Here is a 13,945-nt window from a genome sequence, read left to right on the forward strand (position 1 = left end):
ATCTCTTTTTCTGCCTCAGGCTCCAGCAGAGATGAGTACATCTTAACCAGGTCTGATAGACATACATGGTCTAAATACACAAGGACCGCTGCTAGATCTGCTGCCACTAAGGTTAGAGTATGTTTACAAAGTGAGGCAGGCCTCTGATCTCCTGCAGCTGTGCGACTCAAGCATGTGTGTGTCCACATAAGAGGGAACGCTCATATCTTATTTTGTAGCAGCGCATTTACACCAAGTCTAGCTGTTTTAATAGAATGAAGGACCTCAAAATGTTCTCTTTAAACAAGGTGTTCTGGTGCTGTATATTTCCTGGCCCAACTTTTGCTCCTGGGTCTTTATTAGGCTCAAAACCTGATCTGACAGGGATGTCAAACTCCTTTTACATCGTTGGCCGCACACAACCCACTTTGATGTCAAGTGGGTCGTACCAAAGAAACTCCCCTTTCTTTTAACTACGCATTAACTACCCATTGTAAAAAGCTGAGTTTTCTATTGTAGATAGTTTTAGTTTTACTGTAATTATTATTTCCTTACTTTGGTGTAGTATGAGCCATTAGGGGGAGGTCTTATCAGTAGGAAAAGTTAGAAGACTTCCAAAGTTAATGCCCCCCTTCACATTTTACAATGCCATCCAGTGAGCCGGATTGGAGTGTTTTTGCTAGGCCCATTCTGGTCCTGCGGGCCTTGTGTTTGACACCCCATTCTTCAAAATCCATAAATAACGTGAAATTTCAAATCCACGACAGGAACAAATATGGCAGCAAAGCAAGTATGTGGTCTTCGTTTGAGCTAAAGCTGCCATTTGCCAGCAGGGGAAAACACATTGTTGTGGTATAAATCTCACGTTTCTTTGCCAGTATGCAATGCAGCTGCATTATTTCACTGTAAAATAAAATTGGCCCTGAAATGTTGCCGAGCATCTCTGAGGAGTGAATCCAAGATCCTGCTGGAAGAGCTTTTCTTAAATGTATCTTACTATATGTGTTGCAAACTATATCCTAGTATCAGCATTCACAAGCAGCGCAGGACCAAATATTTGTTCTTAGCATCAAACTGCTATAGCTGGGTTTGTGTGTGTGTGTGTTTTTTTTAAACATCCTGTTGTTCGTTTCATTGTTGTTGTTGTTTGAGGGAATTTTTGTGAAGACTAAAAGTATACGTTATTTTTTCCCCCAGGACATTTAGATGTTTAAATCCTCCTTGTCAAACTTTAAATTAAATTTGTGATTTTTTAGCAAACACTTTCCTTTTTATCACTTCCTCAAGCAACCTTTTGCATGCTTTCTTCGTTTTTTTTAACAATCAGTCCTCCCCAGAGTAGCTCCTTCTTTTTATGTTGCTTTAATCTCACCAGCATTAGTGATGCTCTCTGATCAGCGCACACTGACTTTTATTTTTTTTTTATCATACCACCATGTAAACTTAGAGGAAAGGTTTGGAAAAGCCTTTTAGTGTAGGGGGAGAAAAAAAGTGCCCTGGTGTAGGAACCTGTTACATAAAGTTTAGTTACAGTAGAAAAGCTACATGGCCTCTTGCTAATGTCACTAAACTAAACTGTGGATTGGTTTACGAGCGGCTTTGTCCCCTCTAGTTTATTGCGCACAAAGCTGTCTCTGTTATGAGCGCTGCACACAGTCCTGGAGGTCAGAGAAGCTATGAATTCTAAGAGAAAACTACTTGTCTGCTAGCAAGTCTTTTTCTTATTACATTTCTCCTCATTTCATTTTCATTTAATTTTCTTGAGTGTGGATGAATGCTAATCGCAAGTCACAAATGTAATTTAATGTATCACTTTTGAAGTGTGATTAGAATATCTGGCCTAACATGAATGGGTTTGTGCTGATCTGTGCACCGAGCGCGTGCGCACACTGTATAAAACTACAAGACTAACTCTATCTGACGTGCTTATTTCTTTCTCTCGCACTCACACACACATACACGCAAGGATGCAGCACACTTGGAGACTGTGTCGGATTTATGATACAGCTGTTGATTTAAATGCCTGGGACAGGGGGAAGCTAGGCAGCATTGTTTACAAGCCACATTTGTTGTCTTTTGAAATATTCTCCATCTGGACATTTTTTCTTTCACTATTTTTTTTTTTTGGCCAAGATTCATCAGAAACCTTGAAGGAATTCTTCAGCCTCTCAAAGATAAGATTTAAAACAGCTGCACCCACCCCCTGAGTGCAAGAAACAAGTTTCAGGCACATTTGGTGGAACCAGTCAAAGCAAGGCATTCTGAATTGTAAGCAATCAAATGCAAAATCAGTGCAATCCTCCTGAATCTTCTCAAAATGTTCTTCCCCGTGCTGAATCAGTGACTGCATATTGAAATTCATATTGAATTTGTGGAAGAAGAGACTCACACACCGGCATCCTTTTTGTGTGTCTCTCGTTCTAGCCTTTGTTTGGTCTCTGGGAGACGTACAGCAGTCCCCTTTCCTCTTTTGTTTTTCTCAGTTTGCACTTTGCAGGCTGGAGATGGGGAATAGATCAAAAGCAGAATGGATGAGCTGTTTTGCAAGATCCCCAGTCTTAACGGATTTCAAGGCTTGGTGAGGCTGTGTATGTGTTGCTTGGCTGCGTGTGTGTGAGTGAGTGTGTGTGTGTAAAATGCATGTACATGCAAATTTATATGTTTGTGCCCGAGTGCCTATGTGCCGACAAGTTTGCCGCTGTGTCTAAGTTTTTATCAGTCTACCCAGCACACCCTTGAATTCCTACCCAGAATCTCGATATACTCTAATGTAGGTGCAGAACAACCAAAGATGCTTTGTAACTGTATAGGTATTGTTTCATTTGTTCTCTCTCCCGGGCATTCTCTGCTCTCCAGACAATCCCGGTGAATTCTTCAAAGCAGTCCCATTTGATATCATACTCACATTCTACGTGATCGCTGTGCTTTTTTTTTTTTTTTTTTTAGTATTTTGTAACTTTTTGTAAAACTCAGTATAACATTGACATTTGCTCTACTGTACCTATTTACAGCATATGCTTCCTTTAGACTTTTTTAAGCGAGTAAGCCTAAAAATATCTCTATGAATCCATGTGAAAAAGAAAGTTTTCAGAAGACTGTGAAAACTAAGCACACCCCATGGTTCAATAGCTTGTAGAACCACCTTTAGTAGCAAAGACGTGAAGTCAGTAAGGGATAAATAAGGGTGTACAGAAGTGGGTTTAACACCTGCAAGGTACCCAGGTCCCATGGCTGCTGCAAAACAAGACAAAGACTGAATCATCAAGTTGTGTTTGGTTCATTCAAACATGGCACTGTGTATTACTGCCAGAAAAGTCCACTTTGGTTTCATCTATCCAAAGTGAACTTTGTTCCAGAAGTCTTGTGGTTTGTTCAGACGCAGCCTTGTAGACCTAAGCTGTGCTGCCATGTCGTGTTCTGGCAACACTTCCAAACAAGAAAGGTTGTTCAGTCAATTTCTGATTGAAACCTCTAATGAACTTCAACATTTAAGATGCTGACTGAGCACTGTAGAGTCAGTAGCTCTCGGGGTTTTTTTGCAGTTTTTCTGAGCTTTGCACCGTCTGATCTCGGATTGAATTTGCCGGGATGGGCGCTTGTGGTAAGATTTTGGCTCCAGACTAGCAAACTGTCAAAACCTGTGCTTTTGCTCACACTTTCTGATGATCGATCACATAAGGTTTAAAGTGATTATCATCACTTACCATCTTAAATAGTATGGAAGTACTAAGGGTGTACTTCTTTTTTCACAGGACTGTATATATGACACAAAAATTAAAGAAATATCTCTAGCAATACAGTCGATCCTACTGTCAAGCTTCCCGCTTTTACTCCTCCGTGCTTCACCTCAGAAAAACCTAAGTCACAACCTCAACCATGAATGTGTTTAATCATTTATGCTTCAACTTATTAAGATATATTTCAAAAGTGTGCTATGTTCACCTCATAAAAAATGCAGGACATAAAAACATTGCTTAATTTTTTTATGTCCTTCATTAAGCAGACTCTAAAAATCCCACTTATATATGAACCTGTAACGTCTCAAATCAGCTAAAATTAAAATTATTTCTCTTGAATAACCATAAATTGGAGGTTGTCAAAGGAAACAGGCAGGTTGAGAGTGTGTTGCTGCTGCAGTAGTTGTGTAGAGGGAAAGACCTGCGAAATTTCCCATGGGAATGGATGCTTTATCTCCATAACTCCAGATAACATAAAATCTCCACTCATATTGTTCTCCTTCACTGCTTTTGCACAAGAGTGATAATCTGGAAAAGAGCTGGCTCACAAGCTGAGATTGCAGCACACCCCTAAAGGTCTGAATCCATCCCCATTGTTTTGGTACCTCTCTGCTGATGTGATCATTAGCGATGAAGACATTTGGGCAGTCCGTAGTGTCTGGGTGCACAGCCTGAGCAGGGACTGTTGCTGCCGGGGCATCCATTGTTTGTTTACTTCTCTACAGGGGGATGTACCACTTGGAGAGTATGCAGCACTGCTTTGAAGATCTGCTCTGCAAACTGAAGGAGCTCGTCTCCAACCCTGAGCTTGTGTCTCATTACGACTACTGAACTAGCAATGGCATTATTCATCACAATGCCAAATAATGAGTTTGCAAACAGGCTCGGGAATGAATTACCAAATCTTTAATAACACGATGCATTTGTTTGTGTTTGGAAGTAATAAAAATACCACAAGTCGCAGTTTATGAGATTATGAAACAACAGACTTTAAAAATGTAACCAGATTGACTTTTTCATCACTTTTCCCTCACTGCCAGAGATTAGAGAGTTCTTGACCAGAAATAAATAACAGCTAGAAGTGCCACAGTTTGTAGCTCCTTTTCATCACTTGGTAACAGAGTCACGACTGTGTGGTTTACCCAGTCCTCTCTTTAATGTATGGCATATCCAACCACCTACACCACCACCTGTGTCTGTCTAGCCCCTGAAGTTTGCCTACGGCACCACCCTGATTAGTCGCTTTCCTGCTGATGATGAGTCATACGGTAGAGAGCTTGTGTAAGAAAAAAAAAGGGAAAAAAAGAACTTTTCCCACTCACTATTCCACAGAGGAAACATGCATAACAGTTGCACACACAAACACAGAACGCCGGTACTTCGTTTGAACAATGCAATTGTTGTGAAGCAGAGTGAGCACGCTCTAAATATAACTACCCGCTGTTTTTACCAGCAGCTAGTTGCTGATTCAACTGGTGGAAATGTCCGCTCATAGGCAGAAACTGCATATACTTAAGCATATTTTCTTCAGGCCTAGATAGCAAAATGCTGCCATGTAAGTCCATCTCCTGCGAGAATACTTTGCATCCGCAGTACAGACATGAGGATAGTCCTATTCGTCAGTAAAGAGAGCCCCACACCCACGAGTACGCAGCCACACATTTCAGTGTCATCCCAAACTCATTTGCACCGCTGTGACACCTGAGTGCTTTAGCCTCGGTGTAAGTGGGCTGTATGACATTATGCTTGATAATGGTACTATTGCTTCTCTCATATATGATGGATGTGTCTGTCACGGCACAGTCTCGCTACACCCTATTGGATGCAGCATTTTTCTGACAGGAAAATCAGCCAATGCTGACGCTTCAGTGAGCAGCCACCCTAATCTTTTCCTCGTGCTGTAATTCCAGGTTCCAGAATGAACCGTGGGTAATCCCTCACAGGACGTGTCGTTCCACTGTGTCAGAGTGTCGTTGTCAGTCTCTCTGTGTGTCTCTCTTCCTCTCGGCGTGCACGCACGCACGCATGCACGCACACACACACACACACACACACACACTCAAACACAAACTTTCTCTCTCTTTTTAGTCTCCCTGTTGCTGTCGCTTTCTCATGTTCTGGCTCCCTAGGTGGCTGCTTCTTATACTTTCTCATTGATATTTTTTTTTCTTTCCATTCACCAGTCTCACCACACCCACTCAGTAAGTGATTGACATTCCCCTGCATCTTTTTATGTGTCTCTCTCTCTCTCTGTGTCTTCTCCTTGTGCTCTTACCCAATCCCTTCTCTCTTACATCCTGTTCTTCCTCATTTCTGGTGCAGGCTTTTCATCAGCAGCCCGAATTTAGCCTGAATTTATTTCCTAGATTCACTGGATGCACTGCGCAGTATTAATTTATAGTAACTGCAGTGCAAATACCAAATTAATGGCACAGCATATGAGAAACATCAGGATACAGCCCCTTGTGTTGCACACAAACAGTCTGGTGAATGGCAATGAGCTGTTTCCTCTCTTCACGATAAAAGCTTGTGAGTCTAATGGCTTCTCGGGTTGTGCTGTGTTTAACGACGTTTTACGCAATGGTTCAATATTGTTGCTTCATCAGGATTCATGCAATGGTTAGGGATCCCTCTGGTTTACAGTTTACTCAGCTTACACACTTATTAGAAAATGCATATTGAGGGAAATGACATGTAAGGTTACTGATGTTCTCTCTTGGCCTGCAGATTAATAGCAGACTGTGGTGCTCACTGATTAATACTTCATCACTTTAATTAGTTATTTAGTAGCATCTCTCTAACTTTTAGACACTTTGCTCTCATCTTTTCATCCAGTTTATACCAAATAATGAGAATCTACCATCTTTTGCTGCATAAATCAATAGTAAAGTGTAATGTATAGCAAAATGTCTCAAGAATAATTACAGCATTAAACGTTTTCAGCCTCTTTGTTAAATGTCACAGTGTGTTTTGAGTTCCTGCTTACATTAGCTAATGCATGCATATGCCTTCCTCTGAAATCTGACTCACGGGGAGTACATCTCTACTTTATCCCCTCCCAGCGTTAGCAGAGTCGAGGGGAGGGCCACCAAACGGCCAGTTCCTGCGCTTCCAGCATATGTTTGTTCTCCCTTCCTGGCTACCTCTCCCCCTGCTCATCGGCTACTCTCACTCTCCACCTACACTTCCTGGGCCGGAGTCACGGTGCCACCTCATCCCATTACCCTCTTAGTCACCCCCATGCTCAGACCTTTCGTGACACCTGCTGAGCCTAGCCAAGCCAGAGACTCCCACATCCCACCACCTCCACAGGCTCTGACAGCTGATTGTGTACGCTGATTGCTGAGCAGCATATTTCACTGGCCCCTTTTTGGTCATGCTGCAGTATGTTCACATTTTCTCCCCCCTCTGTTTCTTGAGGCCATCAGTAGCAGAGTGTGCAGTGCATTGGTGCGGGCAGTTTGGGTAGCTGTAGTCTATTTGTGAGAGCAAGGTGCTGTTCCTCCCAACAAGTATACCAGAGGAAATGGAAGGCAAGATCTCTTTGATCATATACTCTCAAAGGAAATCTTTGAGTCTGGGAGCTCTCTCTTCTAGTTTAGATATATATCACATCAGAATTCATTATCAGTGTTAGGAGAGTAGTTAAATGGCTTCCAAATGTAGCACAGATCAGCATGAATGGCCTGAAATCTCAAGAGAAATTTGGCAATTTAGCCTTGAAACAAACCAGGGCCAAGCTTGAAGAAGTCTGTTTATTGGATTTTTTTTAATCACACTTCAATCACTTTGACATCTCGTCCTCTCTCGTCTGACTCCGACCAGCAGGAATATTCTCAAGGGTTTTATTCCATGTTCAGCAATCAAAGCGCTCATTCAAGGAATGCGACTATATTTTGCCAACAATGTGTCACCGCTGAATTAGGTACTATATTTTCTCATTCACTCCTCCTGCATAATATTTTTAATTAGGTGAAGCTGATTATTGTTTTGAGAGATATAATTTGTTTACAGCCTTTGAGAGGAGGTGCAATACTTTGTCACTGACAGAGTTTGAATCTAAACTGTTGTTTTTAGGAATATTTATTCAAATCCTGAATAAATCCTCCCTAACTAACAGTTACACAGTGTTTTAACAATAAATGACTGTGTGGAAACATCGCAGGCAGGATGAGCTTGAAAAGCTCTTAAATTATCTCTCACATATTAAATCTAAACCACAGATAACCTGCGTCAGTAAAAATTACACAAACTGTTAAAAAAACAATGATCGCATCATCTCGTTGTTTGATTTTAGGATTACCTTCTGCATGCAAACGTCAGTCATATGGATGAAATGACAGTTTGTGAAATAAGTGTCACGAGTATCACAACATTACTCCCATAGTAAGTACAGGAAGAAAGTAAATTGTCAAGTTTAACAACGCTTTTAATGCAGAACCTTGGATTTTTTTTTTCACTTTTTTATTTAACAGCTTAGAGAACCCAAGAAAATCCTTCACCATAGTTTTCCATGTCTGTCCCAGTAAAACAGTGCAGCATGAGGCTGATTTACAAAGGCCTTTGTAGAGACTCTCCTCATAGAGTTCAGGATTGGCAACCTTGAGTCGAGTAAATAAATGAACGAGACGGGAGATGGCAGAAACAGATTGAAAGGAAAGACACCATGTGAGGTGGAGGTGTGAAGTCCCACTCAAGCTGTAATGAGAATGTGGCTGTGTGCCATAGGATTTGCCGGTAATTGCTTTAATGAATGCATTGTGTTGCCTCTTGATTGAGCACATGCCCTGTGTGCACTCCTCCAGGAGCCACGAGTGTTATTTCTGTTTCTCTCTCGGTTGTCTCACTAACTTTTGCCATCATACAGTCTCAGGCTGTGGCGATCCGTCCACTGCTTTTTGTCTGGCCCAAATCTTTTATGAAGGTCACACTGAGTCTCCTTTAAAGACTCTGAATCCTCCCTTAGTTATGCTGCAATAGACGTAGGCTGCCGGGGGATTCCCATGATGCATTGAGTTTTTCCTTTCCAGTCACCTTTCTCACTCACTATGTATTAATAGACCTCTCTGCATTGAATCATATCTGTTATTAACCTCTGTCTCTCTTCCACAGCATGTCTTTTATCCTGTCTTCCTTCTCTCACCCCAACCGGTCGCAGCAGATGGCCGCCCCTCCCTGAGCCTGGTTCTGCCGGAGGTTTCTTCCTGTTAAAAGGGAGTTTTTCCTTCCCACTGTCGCCAAAGTGCTTGCTCATAGGGGGTCATATGATTGTTGGGTTTTTCTCTGTATCTATGAAGCGCCTTGAGGCGACTTTTGTTGTGATTTGGCGCTATATAAATAAAATTGAATTGAATTGAATTGAATTGAAAGACAAGACACAGAGTGGGAGAATTAGGCATAGATTGCTTCTGTTGCCCTTTCCAGCTGATGGTCTTAGTAGGTGATCTGTTTGTATGTGTGTGTGTGTGTGTGTGTGTGTGTGTGTGTGTGTGCACGCTCACTTTGCAGATTGGCCTGTGGCACTCTGAAGATGGACTGTCCATGGAGAGAAAGCTTCCATCTATCAATGTGACGGACACCCTCTTCAACACGACTCTTATCATCACAACAATACTGGTAAGGACTGTATGCGCACTGACACACACGCATCAGTATTCTGTGCCATTTTATTAGCTCAGCTCAGACTGATCTACATGTGGCTGACATTCTCTAGTTGACAGACAATTACCATATCAAAAAGCCATTTTGTGTTTTCACTTCCACACTCAGTCCTTTTGGGATCAGAGGATCTGATGCTGCTCAATTGTTTTGCCCCGAGTACCGAGTGTATCAGCAGGAGCTAATAATTTACCATGTCAGCCATCCTCAGCCTTTGTTGTAAATATAGACCCTGTGAGCACTAGTTCTCGCTACTCTAACTACTTGTTTTGAGGGGGGTGCGGTGCCAGTTTCGAGCAACTTCCTTTATCCTCTGTTTTGTTCAATCATCAGTCATCAGAATCCTTAAACAGTTCAGAAAGAAAAACACATACTTCCTGCAATGAAAACATTCATAATACACTTGATGTGGACTATTTTTAACCAGTGCTTGAGTAAATCAAGTGTCTGGTTCATTACTCACTTATTTAATCAATTAATTGATTAAACACAAGTAAATTATATAAAAACAAAAAAGCAAGGACACTAATTTCTCTCACTGCTCTTGCTCTGATTGTCGTTATTTCACAAATGGCCAAACACATTTCAAAATGACTAATCACAAAAATTCTGTGAAACTCACAAGTTTTTTTGGCAGACAAATTAGACAAGTCTTGTATTAGTAGAGCTAAAACATGCTTTAGGCAAACTGTCTCACACCGTTATAGCTCAGTAAAACATCTAGTGCTGAAACACCCAGCTGAGAAACATGTAAGTACAATTCACCTTACTAGAATCTTTGCAGGCAGCTGTTGAGCAACAGCAAAGTCCAAGAAAAAAAAAAACAGTTGAATAGAAGCGATTAAATGTAACTGCATTAATATAAATACTGCAGGGCTAAAGATGGCATTAGGAGCACATGAGAAGGTGGCTGCTGGGAAAGCAGGGGAAAAGCTTGGGTTACTGCAGGGCAGACTGGAATCGTCTCTATGGAATGACAGACTTAGCAAACAGAAAACAGATTTAATAAACTAGAGAATGAGCTTTGACATGTGGCATTTTGTCCAGCCATATCTTAAGGAGAAAAGAGTTTATAGCTTGTCTGCACGGACACGCTTGAAGGTGCGGAAAATGCCTGAAATCATGGCCCGACTACCCTCGCTATCTCTCTCCAAAAGTTCGGTCCCCTCTGCATTTTTGTCGTCTCGTTGCAATGATCTGTAAATGAGGATATTGGTAAATATTTGCAGTAAGTTACAAATGATTATATACTTCTAAGCATATATAAATATATATTTCTAAGCATAAATGACAATCCAACAATACAAATCTAACATAAGTCTCTCCATAAAAGCATTTAAGATGCAGTTAGTTGCACGGTAAATAAATAAAAGATTAGCTGTGTGGGAAAAAAGGTTTGTCAAAAAGACCTAGAGACAGAAGTTTAACGGATGCACTTTTTGCCACGTGGAGACTCGAGGAAGTGGGCGGCGTAAGTCAGGCTGTCGCCTTCATACAGTCAACATATACGGCCTCTGCAGGTATGAGGGAGGGTGCTTCAGCAATCTGAAAAGCACTCAACTTCAAACATGCTGAGTCTTATAATCTTCAAATGCCTCTGACTTTATCAACCCGTGGTTATTACACATGAGTATATCAACATGATTAGCAGTGAGTCATGCATAAAAATGGATGTCGCAGGTTTCGCAGTAGATATTTCAAAAGAGGAATGGTGAACTGAAAAGCTGCAGGCAAAACCAGCAAAACCTTTCCCCGTGTCATTCATGTCATACAGTGTGCAGAACGCCTGAACTATGACCGTGGGGCGACCGTGGCTCAGGGGGTTGGGAAGCGTATCTGTAACCGGAAGGTCGCTGGTTCGATCCCCGGGCTCTCTGTCCTGGTCGTTGTGTCCTTGGGCAAGACACTTTACCCTACCGCCTACTGGTGTTGGCCGGAGGGGCCGATGGCGCGATATGGCAGCCTCGCTTCTGTCAGTCTGCCCCAGGGCAGCTGTGGCTATAACCGTAGCTTGCCTCCACCAGTGTGTGAATGAATAGTGGCATTGTAAAGCGCTTTGGGTGCCTTGAAAAGCGCTATATAAATCCAATCCATTATTATTTAACAGTACAGAAGCTCAGTTGCTATTGCACATTTTGAACAGTGCTAAATTAACCTTCAGTAATTATATACCTACTTTAATTACTTGAGAGGATATTTCAGGCTTTTCCAAACCTTTTGAGAATAATGTAAGGCTCTCTATAAGCACCCCTGTGTTGTATTTTCCAGCAGCTTTGATATTAATGCACTGTTGGGGAACTTCAGAAGTGAAAAATAAGTCCAAGTTGAAACAGTCACAATGTTCCAAGAAGTAGGACCTAAATGCAACAGTTTTAATGGACTAAAGAGTTATGGTGCGTTCATTTGACTACTACTGCTCATCACCTCTCCCAGGGTTTGGGTCCGCCAAGCGTTTATCTGAAGTTTGCTGTCATTTTTGAGTTTTCAGTCAGGACTTTGGACTGGAACACCCCTTCAAGTCACACTTGTCATGGTCATTTTTCATTTGTGGACTTTCTAGTATTATTTATTATTTATTCTATGTCAATTCTTAGTTTGCATCTCATCTCTGTGTGTTTTTAAAGCGTCACTTTGCCTTAGTTCTTTGTTGGTGTTGCATTGTCTATGAGTCTTCCTTCAACAATCCCCTGTTTGGATTTGGTTTTCTGCTGCCTGCTGGACTACCTGCTTTACCTTAACAAAGGTTCCCTTTTAGTTCTTTAAATTCTGAGCCTCAGATCTGCATTTTAGATCCACATTTTTCACAAAACACGTGACTTCCAACTCAGAAAGCTGGAGCAGGCCAAAAACACGAACTTTACCAGAGTTCAGCAGTTCACATAAACATAAGTAAATCTGTAAAACGCATATGTAAATGATATGTACTGCATATGAACTGTACACCCACTGTTTTCTATTTGAGACTCGCCAGATAAGCCATACACAAAGATCAGGCTCTAACCATGAACGTGCTACAGCTGTGTTTTTAAGTGCAAAAGAAATAAGAAAAAGAAATAGCATTGCACTGCACAGCAGACTGGTTGGTTGTCAGACTTTGTACTCCTGCATGAATTGGTGATCACTGAAAAATCTTTCAGTAACTTTTCCTTCAATAAATCGAAGCTTAAGGTGGTCGCTCAAAATTGGTATCCCCTTCATTTTTCCAGGCAATTGTAATAAAATGTAATTAGCCATCAGCGACACTCTGACACTTTGTCACAATGTTGTCACAATGTGGTCACATAGTATGGGGTCGTTTATCAATCTGGTTTCAATAAAAATGGTGAGTTTTTGTAAAAAAAAATCAAAAATTCAGCTAGATCAGTAATTCTGTCAATTATTCAAAAAAAGTTTCAAACTTTCCTGTATCTTTTAAAAGACAAACTGTCTATTTGTGCAAGATTTTGTTCGATTATCCTGGTAAGAAACGTTTCTGGGATGTCCATTTTAAGGTTGCTAGTCTTGATCTAGCAACCATGTAGCTTACTCAGCCACTGAAGTCGGTCAGAACAAATGTGCACCTGGATCCATAGGACCAGTAAGGTAACCAGTCCCAACTACCTAACTAACTAACTACATGCCTTTAGCTTGCTCAGCTGATTCAAATCAGAGCTGCTATGTTCAGCTTTTTTAATAAACATCCTTTTTTGAATAATATTGTGTGATCCTTTAATTAAAAAACAACTACTCTGACCTGTGAAAATGACAAAATACCTACTTTAGTGTGTTTTCTGCAAATTGGCCTCAGCAAAATGGACAGACTGTCACATCAAATGTGTGATATCCACAGATATTCCACAGTGTCCTCTAATGTGGCAGTAACATGAATGTGTCCAACCAGCTGCTGGTGCTGTACCTTGCTAAGGAGCCAACCAAACGGTTATGTAATATAAATAATACAACATCATGTATTATTCCTGAGCTTTTGTTTTATTACTTTTGTAGGTTGCGCTGTTTTACTTGTGCTAATCTTGCATTTGTAGGTCAATTAATGTTGCTGCCTAGCTTTACTTCACGGCTTTAGTTTGCCTCAGTTATTCTGTGTTTTGTTGTCAAGTTTCCATCTCTGTGTTGGATGTTTGGTTATGTCCCATCTTTTTTCTGGTAGTTCTCCGTCTCTCCTTCATTGTGTTAAGCTTCCTTCTCTTGCTTCGTTACTCTGATTTAGTTCAGGTGTGTTTAGGTCCCCATTAGCCCTTAGTGAGTTTCAGCGTAGTTATATTTAATAAAGGTTCTGCTTTCATTCTTTCAATCATGTGCCTCCATGCCTGTGCCTCCTGTGCCTGACTCATGACTTTCAACTGGGAAAGTCAGAGCATCCCCAGTAGCCCTGACTTCACAGTCCAAGATAGCATTAGCTCACAAAACATTAGTAAAACTTGCTATCTGTATCGCTAATGTTGTGTATTTGAGAGTCGGCAAATAAGCTTTGCACAGAGCATGCTTTCTCCATGAACCTGCTACAGCTGTATCTTTAAGTGCGAAAGAAAGTATTGCACTGTACTGCTAGTGATGTGCCTAAGGAGCAAAAC

At 41.2% G+C, this 13,945-nt stretch overlaps 1 protein-coding gene across 6 annotated transcripts in view; it reads left to right on the forward strand.

Annotated features, from left to right (window-relative positions):
- grik4 (glutamate receptor, ionotropic, kainate 4) overlaps positions 1–13,945 on the forward strand; it is a 353,377-nt gene that overhangs the window by 306,430 nt on the left and 33,002 nt on the right. For all 6 annotated transcript variants that reach the window (XM_084949763.1, XM_084949764.1, XM_084949762.1 and 3 more), the window contains one exon: positions 9,225–9,332. In XM_084949763.1, the coding sequence (XP_084805889.1) occupies positions 9,225–9,332 (108 nt within the window). The remainder of the gene's footprint in view (positions 1–9,224; positions 9,333–13,945) is intronic.

The sequence above is a fragment of the Perissodus microlepis genome, chromosome 14 (assembly GCF_051167445.1).
Source record: "Perissodus microlepis isolate ML-2025 ecotype Zambia chromosome 14, ASM5116744v1, whole genome shotgun sequence".
Taxonomy (NCBI): domain Eukaryota; kingdom Metazoa; phylum Chordata; class Actinopteri; order Cichliformes; family Cichlidae; genus Perissodus; species Perissodus microlepis.